Genomic DNA, 15,341 nt, shown 5'->3' with positions numbered 1-15,341 from the left:
TTACGTTGTCATTTCTGGTAGCGGGGCACTTTGCTTTTCACCTCACGAGGATGTGCCGTCTTGGGACAGGGGAAACATGCTGACAGGATGCCGACGGCCTCGCGGCATGAAGCATCATTTTCGCTGGGGCATTGAGTGGCTTGGCTGAGGCTGTGTTAAGCGGTACCACGACAAATGTTGCCCACAAGGGAATTAGCTCAAATGGTAGAGCGCCGCTTTGCATGCGAGAGGTAGTGGGATCGACGCCCACATTCTCCAGAGGACCTTGGTTTCTGCAATTTGAACACGAGGAAATGTGTAAAAGCAGTAAGTCTTTCGACACCAGCCTGATGGGCCAATTAAGGGGGTATTTCAACAAAAAATGTCAACTCAATGAGATCTAGGAAGACCACTTTGAGCTATGGATGAGTTTGAGGGCTAATCAGGTGCCAAAACGCTGCTCTCTGAGGCTTATGATACCCAAAAGCAAAACTATACTGCTCTGGAAAGTTATTGTTGTGACAGTTACATTGTCATTTCTGGTAGCGGGGCACTCTGCTTTTCACCTCATGAGCTAAAGCTCCATTAAACGGTACACTACAAATGTTGCCCACAAGAGGAATTAGCTCGCTTAGCATGCGAGTGATAGTGGAATCGATGCCCACATTCTGCAGAGGACTTTAGTTTCCGTTCTTGGAGACAAGGCAATGTGTGGAAAGAAAACACAAAACAGTTTATTTTGTCCTTGGTGGACAAAAATAAGTTAAGGTTTCAACTGAAAACAGTCCTGCACCAAAAATGTTGACTCGGGTACCAATGAGAGGATGAAATGACATTCAAGAAGTCCAGTTTGAGTTATACATCGATGGACTTGAGGCACCAAAACAGTGCTCTGAGGTTTATGATATTCCAATAAAAAATCATACAACTCTGGAAAGTTACCGTGTCGGCAATTAATTCATCATTTCTTATGGTCTCTTCTAGTGGTCTCCAGAAGACCACTTTGAGCTATGGATGAGTTTGAGGGCTAATCAGGTGCCAAAACGCTGCTCTGAGGTTTATGATACCCAAAGGCAAAACTATACTGCTCTGGAAAGTTATTGTTGCGACAGTTACGTTGTCATTTCTGGTAGCGGGGGACTTTGCTTTTCACCTCACGAGGATGTGCCGTCTTGGGACAGGGGAAACATGCCGACAGGATGCCGACGGCCTCGCGGCATGAAGCATCATTTTCCCTGGGGCATTGAGTGGCTTGGCTGAGGCTGCGTTAAACGGTACACGACAAATGTTGCCCACAAGGGGAATTAGCTCAAATGGTAGAGCGCTCGCTTTGCATGCGAGAGGTAGTGGGATCGACGCCCACATTCTCCAGAGGACTTTGGTTTCTGCATCATGAAGATGAGGAAATGTGTGAAAGCAGTAAGTCTTTCGACACCGGCCTGATGGGCCAATTAAGGGGGTAGTTCAACAAAAAATGTCAACTCAGTGAGACAATGAGATCTAGGAAGACCACTTTGAGCTATGGATGAGTTTGAGGGCTAATCAGGTGCCAAAACGCTGCTCTGAGGTTTATGATACCCAAAAGCAAAACTATACTGCTCTGGAAAGTTATTGTTGCGACAGTTACGTTGTCATTTCTGGTAGTGGGGCACTTTGCTTTTCACCTCACGAGGATGTGCCGTCTTGGGACAGGGGAAACATGCTGACAGGATGCCGACGGCCCCGCGGCATGAAGCATCATTTTCCCTGGGGCATTGAGTGGCTTGGCTGAGGCTGTGTTAAACGGTACACGACAAATGTTGCCCACAAGGGGAATTAGCTCAAATGGTAGAGCGCTCGCTTTGCATGCGAGAGGTAGTGGGATCGACGCCCACATTCTCCAGAGGACCTTGGTTTCTGCATCTTGAACACGAGGAAATGTGTAAAAGCAGTAAGTCTTTCGACACCAGCCTGATGGGACAATTAAGGGGGTATTTCAACAAAAAATGTCAACTCAATGAGATCTAGGAAGACCACTTTGAGCTATGGATGAGTTTGAGGGCTAATCAGGTGCCAAAACGCTGCTCTGAGGTTTATGATACCCAAAGGCAAAACTATACTGCTCTGGAAAGTTATTGTTGTGACAGTTACATTGTCATTTCTGGTAGCGGGGCACTCTGCTTTTCACCTCATGAGCTAAAGCTCCATTAAACGGTACATTACAAATGTTGCCCACAAGAGGAATTAGCTCGCTTAGCATGCGAGTGATAGTGGAATCGATGCCCACATTCTGCAGAGGACTTTAGTTTCCGTTCTTGGAGACAAGGCAATGTGGAAAGAAAACACAAAACAGTTTATTTTGTCCTTGGTGGACAAAAATAAGTTAAGGTTTCAACTGAAAACAGTCCTGCACCAAAAATGTTGACTCGGGTACCAATGAGAGGATGAAATGACATTCAAGAAGTCCAGTTTGAGTTATACATCGATGGACTTGAGGCACCAAAACAGTGCTCTGAGGTTTATGATATTCCAATAAAAAATCATACAACTCTGGAAAGTTACCGTGTCGGCAATTAATTCATCATTTCTTATGGTCTCTTCTAGTGGTCTCCAGAAGACCACTTTGAGCTATGGATGAGTTTGAGGGCTAATCAGGTGCCAAAACGCTGCTCTGAGGTTTATGATACCCAAAGGCAAAACTATACTGCTCTGGAAAGTTATTGTTGCGACAGTTACGTTGTCATTTCTGGTAGTGGGGCACTTTGCTTTTCACCTCACGAGGATGTGCCGTCTTGGGACAGGGGAAACATGCTGACAGGATGCCGACGGCCCCGCGGCATGAAGCATCATTTTCCCTGGGGCATTGAGTGGCTTGGCTGAGGCTGTGTTAAACGGTACACGACAAATGTTGCCCACAAGGGGAATTAGCTCAAATGGTAGAGCGCTCGCTTTGCATGCGAGAGGTAGTGGGATCGACGCCCACATTCTCCAGAGGACCTTGGTTTCTGCATCTTGAACACGAGGAAATGTGTAAAAGCAGTAAGTCTTTCGACACCAGCCTGATGGGCCAATTAAGGGGGTATTTCAACAAAAAATGTCAACTCAATGAGATCTAGGAAGACCACTTTGAGCTATGGATGAGTTTGAGGGCTAATCAGGTGCCAAAACGCTGCTCTGAGGTTTATGATACCCAAAGGCAAAACTATACTGCTCTGGAAAGTTATTGTTGTGACAGTTGTTGTGTCATTTCTGGTAGCGGGGCACTCTGCTTTTCACCTCATGAGCTAAAGCTCCATTAAACGGTACACTACAAATGTTGCCCACAAGAGGAATTAGCTCGCTTAGCATGCGAGTGATAGTGGAATCGATGCCCACATTCTGCAGAGGACTTTAGTTTCCGTTCTTGGAGACAAGGCAATGTGTGGAAAGAAAACACAAAACAGTTTATTTTGTCCTTGGTGGACAAAAATAAGTTAAGGTTTCAACTGAAAACAGTCCTGCACCAAAAATGTTGACTCGGGTACCAATGAGAGGATGAAATGACATTCAAGAAGTCCAGTTTGAGTTATACATCGATGGACTTGAGGCACCAAAACAGTGCTCTGAGGTTTATGATATTCCAATAAAAAATCATACAACTCTGGAAAGTTACCGTGTCGGCAATTAATTCATCATTTCTTATGGACTCTTCTAGTGGTCTCCAGAAGACCACTTTGAGCTATGGATGAGTTTGAGGGCTAATCAGGTGCCAAAACGCTGCTCTGAGGTTTATGATACCCAAAGGCAAAACTATACTGCTCTGGAAAGTTATTGTTGCGACAGTTACGTTGTCATTTCTGGTAGTGGGGCACTTTGCTTTTCACCTCACGAGGATGTGCCGTCTTGGGACAGGGGAAACATGCTGACAGGATGCCGACGGCCTCGCGGCATGAAGCATCATTTTCCCTGGGGCATTGAGTGGCTTGGCTGAGGCTGCGTTAAACGGTACACGACAAATGTTGCCCACAAGGGGAATTAGCTCAAACGGTAGAGCGCTCGCTTTGCATGCGAGAGGTAGTGGGATCGACGCCCACATTCTCCAGAGGACCTTGGTTTCTGCATCTTGAACACGAGGAAATGTGTAAAAGCAGTAAGTCTTTCGACACCAGCCTGATGGGCCAATTAAGGGGGTATTTCAACAAAAAATGTCAACTCAATGAGATCTAGGAAGACCACTTTGAGCTATGGATGAGTTTGAGGGCTAATCAGGTGCCAAAACGCTGCTCTGAGGTTTATGATACCCAAAGGCAAAACTATACTGCTCTGGAAAGTTATTGTTGCGACAGTTACGTTGTCATTTCTGGTACGTTGCTTTTCACCTCACGAGGATGTGCCGTCTTGGGACAGGGGAAACATGCTGACAGGATGCCGACGGCCTCGCGGCATGAAGCATCATTTTCCCTGGGGCATTGAGTGGCTTGGCTGAGGCTGCGTTAAAGGGTACACGACAAATGGTGCCCACAAGGGGAATTAGCTCAAATGGTAGAGCGCTCGCTTTGCATGCGAGAGGTAGTGGGATCAACGCCCACATTCTCCAGAGGACCTTGGTTTCTGCAATTTGAACACGAGGAAATGTGTAAAAGCAGTAAGTCTTTCGACACCAGCCTGATGGGCCAATTAAGGGCGTATTTCAACAAAAAAGGTCAACTCAATGAGATCTAGGAAGACCACTTTGAGCTATGGATGAGTTTGAGGGCTAATCAGGTGCCAAAACGCTGCTCTGAGGCTTATGATACCCAAAGGCAAAACTATACTGCTCTGGAAAGTTATTGTTGTGACAGTTACATTGTCATTTCTGGTAGCGGGGCACTCTGCTTTTCACCTCATGAGCTAAAGCTCCATTAAACGGTACATTACAAATGTTGCCAAGAGAATTAGCTCGCTTAGCATGCGAGTGATAGTGGAATCGATGCCCACATTCTGCAGAGGACTTTAGTTTCCGTTCTTGGAGACAAGGCAATGTGTGGAAAGAAAACACAAAACAGTTTATTTTGTCCTTGGTGGACAAAAATAAGTTAAGGTTTCAACTGAAAACAGTCCTGCACCAAAAATGTTGACTCGGGTACCAATGAGAGGATGAAATGACATTCAAGAAGTCCAGTTTGAGTTATACATCGATGGACTTGAGGCCCCAAAACAGTGCTCTGAGGTTTATGATATTCCAATAAAAAATCATACAACTCTGGAAAGTTACCGTGTCGGCAATTAATTCATCATTTCTTATGACGATTGCTAGTTAAACAGTAAAAGTACGCATTCATGTTAACACCCACTGCTTCAATTATCATGACTAATTTTACTATTATTATATTTAATTTTAATTAGTATCATTATTCACCCTATTATTATAATTATTTGTTTTATTGCTAGTCTTATTATTGTTATATCATTGTGTCTTTGGAGGCTTTTAAACCACTTTTGAAAGAAGGTTTGATCAGCTGATTAGTTCCTGTGTTCACTTTGATCAGTTATTCAGGTCTTAGGTGGTTTTCTCCCACATGAGTCGCCTCCAGCTTGATGTTTAAACTCCTTGCATGATGCCCGTTGGTCATTTATGTTATTACCGGATCCTTTTGAATGGTTATATACAACAGAACTTTTGAGCCTTTCAGGCGTCGGATCCTTGGTGGATGTAAAGTAATAAATTCTCTAGTTTTTCCAGTGAAGGGCAGATGGATCCATACATTAGGAAAACAGTTATATCTTATAAACTTGTAATAAGAATAACTATTCCATGCCGTGAATCTTTTAAAAAGACACAGTTCCTGAGACTGCAGCTTCTGGGCCGGTGACACAAGAGATTTGGTATTTCCACAGTACGAAGCTGGTTCAATGAACATCTCGTCCCCTATGAGTCTAATTCTGAAATACGGAGATCTTATTGTCGTAATTAAAAGTGAGATCTGAGAAATCCAGAAAAATCCAGAAAGCCTAGTGGTAAAGGTGATAGACTTCTAATCTATTGTGCTCTGCAGGCGTGGGTTTGAATCCCATCCTTGTCGCGGTCTTAGTCTGTTTACACGTCAGCAAGCTGACTGGCCCTGTTATTACATTAATCCAAATGTCCGGTCACTGTCAGATTTATGGGGCGTTCAGACCCACGTGACAAGCGTCTGTCTGTGAAAGGGCCATTAATGAGTGCATTCCTGGGAAGTCTGTGAGTGCTGAGGGTTGTCCAAGTCAACAATTGGACAAGTCCTCAAACAGATTTCTAGAAAGTTTACTTGAGGTGCTGACTTCGCTTGGAAATTACCCATAACCCATAGCAATATGGATGTGACATTGTAAAAATAATAAATAAAATAATAATATATACTATATTTATTCTGAAGACTTTTTTTTTTAAAAGTTTGTTGTATAAGTTTACTGCTGTGGTAAGGCTTCACATTACACATACAGAATATGAACAGGCCAAACAATTTGGATTTTTAATCATTTGTAGGCTTGTTTTTGTCTGTCTGTGGCGTGACAATGTTCAGCTGAGGGTTTAATGGTGATACAATATTGTGTTTGGCTGCTCATACAAAGGGAACATTTTACTGGGCATTCTTACCAGAACCGTTATGGCTGCTGGGCAATGTAGCAGAACTGTGCATATTATACATACGCTGCCTTTTTCAATACTGTTAAGGACTTTTGGTAAAAATACTTCAAAATAAGTTACAAGGTCAGAAATTTTAGCTCATCTCCGAGGAAACTCGTCCCGTCTTATAGCGCATTTCGTTCCCTCGAAGATTTGGTGTGACGATGGTGAAGACATCACTGTATTCAAAATTGCAAGTCTGGAGGTTTGGATTCGACTCTTCAATGATGCCCTGATGATGAACAGAGAGGAAACAAAAGTCCTCTGGAGAATGAGGGCATCGATCCCACTCCCTCTCGCATGCAAAGCGAGCGCTCTACCGTTTGAGCTAATTCCCCCATGAACACTGGAGTATTCAGTAAATGCCCCCCATTCACATTTCTACAGAAATACATTTTCTCTCGTCACTTATCACCAAACGAGTCATGAAAAGCAGAAATCTTTCTGTCCTTACCTGTACTCTGCTGTCTTCTGCAGTCTTCCAGCAGGGGGGGTGACAATTCGACCTCTGTGTGAATGTCGGAACGCTCCTGGGTATGCTGGGAGGAGGGGGAGGGGATGGAGGAACAGGAGGAAAAGGAGTTTTGGGGAGTGGAGGTGACAGTTTTCCTGATGTGTCGAGCCTTGCCGATGTATGGACTCTCAGCCACGATGTCGACTTCCTGATGAGACAGACGAGTGTTAACACTTTAAAGTGAGGCTGATTTTGTTTGATTTTTAACGTCTATATCTGTGGTTGTTTGTTGATCGAATCTCAGTATGAAGTTTAATCTTATGCCCCTTTTACCTACTGTTTTTTCTGTGAACTAGCTGCTCCTCCTGTCATTTACATCCTGACCAGAGCCTCGTCCTTGTGTTTTAAAGTGGATCTGAGTTTTTTCCCTTCTGCTGCTTTTATCACCTCAGTCTGAAATTGTACTTTTGTGAGAAAATGGAGGTTACAATGTTTCTGCTGATCTAATAGAAACATGTTGACACCAACGTAAGGGCCTATTGGGGAACCAATATGTTGACAGAAATTTAAAACCTTCATGAGAACACAACCCCATAAAAGCTCATCAAGTGGTCTGTTCTAATATCAACTACAGGTCAGTCCTGCTATTCTGCTTTGAACCCTGTGTTTTTAGCCTGTATCTGTTTCCATTCAGTCAAACTGTCCCAGTAAAAGCTGCTGAACCAGCTGTGATCAGCTCCTGTTAGCTGCCCTCTGATTTCTAAGGGGATTTCCCGAGCTTTAATTTGGAGGGACATCAGAGATCATGATATCCTCAGAAAGTGGAAGTCACACTGAATCTAAAAATAAGTGTTTCATGTCTATTCAGATTGGACTCAGTTATGACTCTGAGGAAGAGGAGCATTTTTGATTCTAATTGCCCTCATGCAGTATCTTTGCCCCCACCCCCACCCCCACTGAATGTCCATGTCAAATACACATAAACACTATACTGAAGGGTAACACACTCTACGACCACCGATGGATGGACACTGCTGGTCTCACATGGTGATGTGAACGTCACCACTCACGGTATCAGAATTGTGCAATATTGTACATGTGTTATTCTACAGTTAATTTGAACTGTGAAATCTGAACGGACACAAATTTTTTTTTACATTTCTGAAAAAGTGACAGTCCTGGAGTAAGGGTGGGAAATATCGCCTTAAAACAATAACATGATATTGCAGGATATCTATGTGCTAAAACATATATACTGTATGTTTTTTCTTTTTTTCCGACATTGCGATGTGCTGCTCTGATTTATTACCACTAACCAATCGATCAATCATCGTCACCTCAATGAATCAGACAGACTCCGATGACCTATAACCACTTCCATACGACCCAAGTGGTTCCTTTTTTGGAGCTAACTCTACAACAGAGCCTGTATGTTGCTTCCACTTTCAGCCATGTATGTTACTGTTGTGTGTATGATTTAAATACGCCAATATATCTCAATTTGGTTAATGTCTTAATAACATCAACAAATACACCAGTGTTATTATTAACTGTATTATTTGGCACATCCAAACATTGGAGAGCACAGCCAAGTCTATTTTTCACCTATAAAATATTGTGTTCAGTGCATATCTGGGTCCAGATACGTTTTTTTAAGTAATGCACTTTACCAACTCTCAAATATAGATATCAATTTCTGTATCAGCTTCATACGGCTGACCACACAGACATAAGAGCTCTGTGTGTGTGTGTGTGTGTGTGTGTGTGTGTTTGTGTTTAATAGTTACCTGTATGCTGCAGGGGGGCAGAGGGCTAAGCTTGGTGTCTATTTTATAGAAAGTCAACTCCTGCTCCAGCTCATACAGTCTGTGAAAGGCTCTTGTCAACTCTGCCGTCGTCTTCTCCAACTGAAGACACAGAAAAGGCTTTTACTGCGAAACAGCTACAGGAAGTCTGGAGTTTACATTAATAGCAGAAACATTACCAAAAAAACCCACAGCAAACGGAAACAGATGCGGTAGCAGTGAACAAGACGAATTTTAAATAAAGGTTAAATACATCTGGAATGCTGTTCTGTTTCTAACAAAAGGTCACATCTGAGAATATTCTTCAGACAGGAAAATATTCTCAGAATTCATAATTCACAGGAGTTATAAAAGGGCATGCTGAAGACTGCAGGACACGACACACTAAAGATGGCTGACACTCTCACACACACACACACACACACACACACACACACACACAGGACAAAACACACGCACACACACACACACACACACACACAGGACAAAACACGCACACAAACACACACACACACACACACACAGGACAAAACACACACACACACACACACACACAGGACAAAACACACACACACACACACACACACACACACACACACACACACACACACACACACACACAGGACAAAACACGCACACACATACACACACACACGCACACACCTCTGAGTGTGAAGCTACCTGGGATCACACAGCAGGAGTCTGAGGGTCTGAGGGAGCTAGGGATGATGGGAGATCAAGGTTTAATGTGATGTTCAAGTACCTGATAGACCACACCCAGCAGAGAGACAGAAGGGCGGGGCTAGAGAATAAGGTGTAGAGAGAGAGAGGGACAGGTGACAGAGAGAAGAACGAGGAGCCATAGTGGAATAATTGTAGCACTAAATGAGTGGAATACTCCTTTAATGGCGACACTTTGGTGTGAGCAAGGTAACATTTTTCTCGTCTCTATGGATCACGCTACGGTTGGTCAAACAATAAAGATGATGTGAATTTGTCAACTGTCATATCGAGAGGCTTTGTCATACAGTTTATGTAGATGTGTCCAGAGGTTTCTGGTAACACTTGAGCTGTGATCAGATCTCAGTGTTTATTAATGTCTTTGTTCAAAAATCTAACTCCTGCTGTGGACAAACATCAGTGGAGGCTGCTGGACAAACAGATAGTGAACGACAATATAGTGAAACACAGCTGGAATATTATAAAATATGTAAAACAAATACCCAACAAAAATAAACCCTTAAACATGTTCTCACATCTGCTTACAACTATGTAATAGTGTGTATAAGTGGTTTATATGGAAATAGACTTAGTAATCGTCTATATCCTGTCTATAAATGCCAAATAAGAGGTGTTAAGGTAAAGTGTTAGCCTAACTCTTCACATCTCTGGATTTATTAGACCACTGTGGGCAATTTTGCAAACAAGCAGGACTGAATTATAGCATACACACAGACACACACACACACACACACACACACACACACACACACATATATATACATACACATATATACATGCAAAGTATGTACAAAGTACACAAATTCTCATTTATATGTAGGAAGAAAAGTCAGAGGGGTAACCGAGAGTAAAACGAAGTGGGGTACAGACTGTTATTTTTAGTATTTTTTATTTATAAGATTATTTATGTATTCATTAAAGTTCATTGATATATAAAGCCCTTTATTTATTCACTCCTGCTTTTGCGCTTTATGGTACTCTTACCTTCTCTGTTTCCATGTCTTGCATGTGCTTAATGTTTCTGTCAGGTGGCATTGACTGGGCTTGCTTTATGATGACCTGTTCTTGTTGTGGATGGTAGTTGTTAGCTGTGGGGTCTTATTGTCATCATTTCTGTTTTGTCTTCTGCACATTGCTTGTATGTCCTGTTAATAGATCATTTTTTCCCTTCCATACTCAGCATCAGGCGCTCTGTACATCTCTGTGTTTTTTTTACGTGTTAATATTCAATTCTGAAAAAGCAAAATAAAATATACTTTTTAAAAAGTTACATATAAGTAACAGGCAACTAAAGGGAAATATAAGATTTGATCCATGTTGCCCACCCCTCCTGATCAATCAGAGCTTCCCTCCCCATGAGGTTTTCCAGTGAACAGTGTTCCTTCAACAGAGAGCGAACGACTGAAGGAGAAGAAGAAGAAAACATGAGAGCCCTGGAGAACAGCTACAGGAAACAATAGAGAAAAAGAAGAGACGCTGAGAGAGATGTCAGAGGTCAAAGGTCAAACACCCTCTCTCTTTGGAGGTCAGTATGAGAGTCAAAGTGTGTCTAACCACTGGATCATTAACACACTAAATGTACAGCCAACGTGTGTGTGTGTGTGTGTGCCCTACCAGCTGACTCTTGGTGTGTAGTTCTTGCTCCAGGAGTGTGTGCGCTTGTCGCTGTGTTTGCGTCTGAGCCATCAGTGCTCGGTTTGTCTCTTCCTGCTGGTGCAGTCGAGTCCCTGCTGCCTGCTGCTCCCTCTGCAGCCTGCTCAGCTGTGATTGGCTGCTGTCCACCTCTCGCTGCAGACGCTCCAGCTCCTCTGAGCACAAACAACAACAATACAAACAGTGTGAGTGACATGTGTTTTTTCTTAACGGCAGTGTGTCTCTGACCAACCAGCTGCCACCGCTTATATGACATGAAGGGTTGTACCAGCGTTGAAGCGCTGGTGGGCGTGTCGTCTCTCCTCCTGGGTGACTGGCAGGTCGTCCAGCGTGTCCAGAGTCATGAGGTGGTAGAGCAGGAAGAGACGGGAGTGTGGCCGCGAGGAGGCGGGGTTTCCTGACACGGAAAGCTCTGATAGGCTGATCAGAGAACGCAGTCTGGACACCTCGTACAGCTGCAAGGACATACGCACACATACGCACACATAGTTACAGATCCCATTACAATGGTAACACTGTACGCGAGTTAAAGTCTGGAGTCCAAACTCCTGAGGACAGGAGGACGCAGTACGATCGGTTTCTTATTGGAACAGCTCCAGCTCAACTCGGGTGATTACACTTCAACACACCTGTACGCCTGTTCTGTGACCAAAGAATTTCAACTCGAATCTTCATTAACAGACTTTTTCAGAAGGAAGAATTAATGCACTGACAGTGAGATGCAGTCAACATACACATACATCTGTTTTCTTAAAAATGAAAGGAAAATTAATACAGACCATGCTGCCTCTGTTAATTTTTTTGGACTGATTTTCATTGAAATGTGGCGACATCTGAACATTTAAGGACCCCAAAGCTCCACAGAGCAGCTCTGTTGTTAAACTGTCCAATAAAAACACGAAGCTTCACTTTACTTTCAGACTTCAACCTAAATATTAGATTTACATCTGAAAATGTATCTTCCAAAAGGAATTAAATCGTATATCATATGGTACTCACAGATGCGATGAGGTTGTGTTGTAGGTGGAGTGTGTGCAGTGAGTGCAGTTTCTTCCCCAGCCACAAGGGGACGTGGTCGATCCTGTTGTAGGACAAGTTCAGATGCTGCAAACTGGACAAGTGTTCCAGTCCCTCAATCCTCCTACAACACACAAACACAGACACACAAAAACCCACAGCAGCATAAGTTACAGTTACAGTGGGCTTTTTTCTGTAACTTCATCCCACTGTCCAAGACTGAATGATGCATCAGTCGATGAGTTGGACAAAGTGGAAATTTCAATCCGTCGCTTCTGCTGGAGAAAATGTCAGAGGATCACTAAATTCACTTAGATTCAATGAATTATCACTTTCAATGTGGCCTTGATGGGTGGAGCTGGATGTCTACCTCAGCATCCAGGTGTACGTCGATCCCACTGTACATGCCCTGTTAGAGGAGCTGATCTGTTTGATTAGTGGTTGATTCACCACTGCAACACCAGATGGATGTCTCAGACATTATCAGGCTGTATTGTGCTTTAACTATACACCCGTTTTTAATTTATTTAGGTTTATAGAGCAACAACAGAGCGGCACAGAATGACAGACTAGTGCCTTGCAATCATTAATAGCTGCAGTATAATAATAATAATAATATTAATAATACTAAGCTTTATTTATACAGCACTTTTCAAAACAAAGTTACAAAGTGCTTTACATGGTTTTCAACAGGGCTACAACATTAAGAACTAGAAATTAAGCAGAAAAATTAGACATTTTAAATAAAATAAAACAAATCAGAGTAAAATTCTCCAAATGTCAGATGAAAACAATGAAAACAAACAATAGAAATAACAGTAGCACAAGAAAAGTGTGCTACAGTGACAACTAAAGAAAGACTTATTAAAATATATAGTTCTGAGACATGATTTAAAAGATGTCACTGACTCTACAAGTCTCAGATCTTCAGGCAGGAGTTCCAGAGCTGAGAATCACTGACTGCAAAAGCCCAGTCTCCTTTAGTCCTGATCCAGGACTGAGGTACAGCCAGAGGGGTCCTGCCCGAGGATCTGACTCTGCGCTCTGGCGCAAAAGCAGGCGCAACAGGACTGATTAGGTCTTGTCTTCTCGCATCTGGTAAAAGCCAAGCAGCTGCGCTTCGTACAAGCTGACGACATGAGATGTGGTTTAGTGGTTCAAACCTGAACACAATGAATTACAATAATCTAACTGAGACCATATCAAAGCATGTGTGACCTTCTCTAGATCAGGTCGAGAGAGAGAAAAGCCCTGATTTATGAGATGCTTCTTAGTTGATAAAAACATGACTGAATGACCTTTGTAACTTGTTTTTCAAACGTGAGATCGCTTTCAAATATTACATGCAAGTTTATGGCTGCAGGTTTTTCATTTGTAGGCAGTAATAGAGACAGAAGTGTAGGCAGTAGTGTAGGCAGTAGCGTTGGCATCAATGTAGGCAGTAGCGTAGGCAGTAGTGTAGATAGTAGTGTTGGCAGTAATGTAGGCAGTAATGTAGGCAGTAGCATAGGCAGTAATGTAGACAGTAATGTAGGCAGTAGCGTAGACAGTAGTGTAGGCAGTAGCGTTGGCACCAATGTAGGCTGTAGCGTAGACAGTAGCGTTGGCAGTAATGTAGGCAGTAGCGTACACAGTAGCATAGACAGTAGCGTTGGCAGTAGCGTAGACAGTAGCGTTGGCAGTAATGTAGGCAGTAGCGTTGGCAGTAGCGTTGGCAGTAGCGTAGGCAGTAGCGTAGGCAGTAGCGTAGACAGTAGCGTTGGCAGTAGTGTAGCGTAGACAGTAGCGTTGGCAGTAATGTAGGCAGTAGCGTAGACAGTAGCGTAGACAGTAGCGTTGGCAGTAGCGTAGACAGTAGCGTTGGCAGTAGTGTAGGCAGTAGCGTAGACAGTACAGTAAGACAGTAGCGTTGGCAGTAATGTAGGCAGTAGCGTAGACAGTAGCGTTGGCAGTAGCGTAGACAGTAGCGTTGGCAGTAGTGTTTTATGTGTTCTTTTATTCACTGTGAAAAAGAGTGACCACTGCAAAAAGCAGAGGAGGTGTGTTTGGCGGACGTGGTCAGCCGTCCAGATTCAAATTGTCTCATGATCAAGTTCATTTGTAGATGTTAGGCTAAACAACAGCCATGCTGAATATAATGGCTTTTTTATCTGTGTGAAATAGTGCCTCTGCTGTTTCTTCCTGAAGATCACTGACATTTTTTCAGTTGTTTGTTAGTTAGAGTTTTAAGGAGTTATAGCCCTTAATGCACAAGTATACTGCAAATACATCTTAACTCCCAACTGTGTGTGTGTGTGTGTATCTCACTGGATGTTGTTGTGGGCCAGCTGCAGCTCTCTCAGCTGTGTCAGAGCATTCAGTCTCTCCATCCTCTGGATCATGTTGTGGTTCAGGTTTAAAACCTGCAGACGCTGACAGCCATGGAGGTTCTCTATGAACTGAAACACACATACACACACACACATTAATAAAACCCAGATCCCACCAGTAGTAACAGCAGCACTAGTTACAGAAGTCATTCAGATGGTGGTAGTTTATTTATATAGCACCTTTCTAAAGTCACCCTGACTGAGCTCAGGCCTGGTCAGAAAACCTCAGAATCCAGCCTTCAGAGTCTGGACTGAAGAGATTGTAGATATTTCTGGTGAAAACCAGGACTCCAGCTTAAGTCCAGCCAAGATGACACAAGGGCTTGAAAAACAAAGTCTGAAGCTTTCTTTTAAGTTTCAAGGTATTTCTTATTAGGAAAAAACAAGAGCTGGAGACTGAGCGTGTTATTGAAAAGTTGTGCACTGATTGAAAGTGACTCATGGGTTCTTTGAAGTTGTAAAGTGATAAAAAGGTGATATCATCAGGACCAGTAGATACGGTACAGGTACAAGCAGTCGTAGAGGTGGTAGTTTTAACATCGTCAGACAGACCACAAACAGTCAGAGAGACAGACAGTTTATTCGGACCTTAATGTGTTTGTCTCCAGTTGAGGACGACAGATTCAGAGAGCAAACCCGAGCCAGAGAAGGACAACCGGTCAGCTTCAACAACATCTCCTCTGTGATATACCTGACACCTGAGAGGAGGAGGAGAGATTAAC

At 43.1% G+C, this 15,341-nt stretch overlaps 1 protein-coding gene and 3 non-coding genes across 15 annotated transcripts in view; 3 read left to right on the top strand and 1 right to left on the bottom strand.

Moving 5' to 3' along the window:
* cntrl (centriolin) overlaps window positions 1-15,341 on the bottom strand; it is a 54,652-nt gene that overhangs the window by 36,934 nt on the left and 2,377 nt on the right. For 11 of the 12 annotated variants that reach the window (XM_040155734.1, XM_040155736.1, XM_040155737.1 and 8 more), the window contains 7 exons: window positions 15,208-15,317; window positions 14,558-14,688; window positions 12,233-12,374; window positions 11,502-11,688; window positions 11,195-11,388; window positions 8,822-8,941; window positions 7,035-7,242 (listed from right to left, as the gene is read on the bottom strand). In XM_040155734.1, the coding sequence (XP_040011668.1) occupies window positions 7,035-7,242; window positions 8,822-8,941; window positions 11,195-11,388; window positions 11,502-11,688; window positions 12,233-12,374; window positions 14,558-14,688; window positions 15,208-15,317 (1,092 nt within the window). Of the gene's footprint in view, window positions 1-7,034; window positions 7,243-8,821; window positions 8,942-11,194; window positions 11,389-11,501; window positions 11,689-12,232; window positions 12,375-14,557; window positions 14,689-14,799; window positions 14,871-15,207; window positions 15,318-15,341 lie in introns of those variants that run through there. The other variant, XM_040155745.1, reaches the window with a different exon arrangement.
* On the top strand, window positions 1,278-1,350 carry trnaa-ugc. Its single transcript has one exon. It is a non-coding gene; the product is annotated as a tRNA-Ala (tRNA).
* trnaa-ugc lies at window positions 1,789-1,861 on the top strand. Its single transcript has one exon. It is a non-coding gene; the product is annotated as a tRNA-Ala (tRNA).
* On the top strand, window positions 2,877-2,949 carry trnaa-ugc. The gene has a single exon. It is a non-coding gene; the product is annotated as a tRNA-Ala (tRNA).

Source organism: Xiphias gladius, chromosome 19 (genome assembly GCF_016859285.1).
Source record: "Xiphias gladius isolate SHS-SW01 ecotype Sanya breed wild chromosome 19, ASM1685928v1, whole genome shotgun sequence".
Taxonomy (NCBI): domain Eukaryota; kingdom Metazoa; phylum Chordata; class Actinopteri; order Istiophoriformes; family Xiphiidae; genus Xiphias; species Xiphias gladius.
The sequence above is the reverse complement of the archived record's forward strand: the minus strand, read 5'-3'. Positions and strand labels throughout refer to the sequence as shown.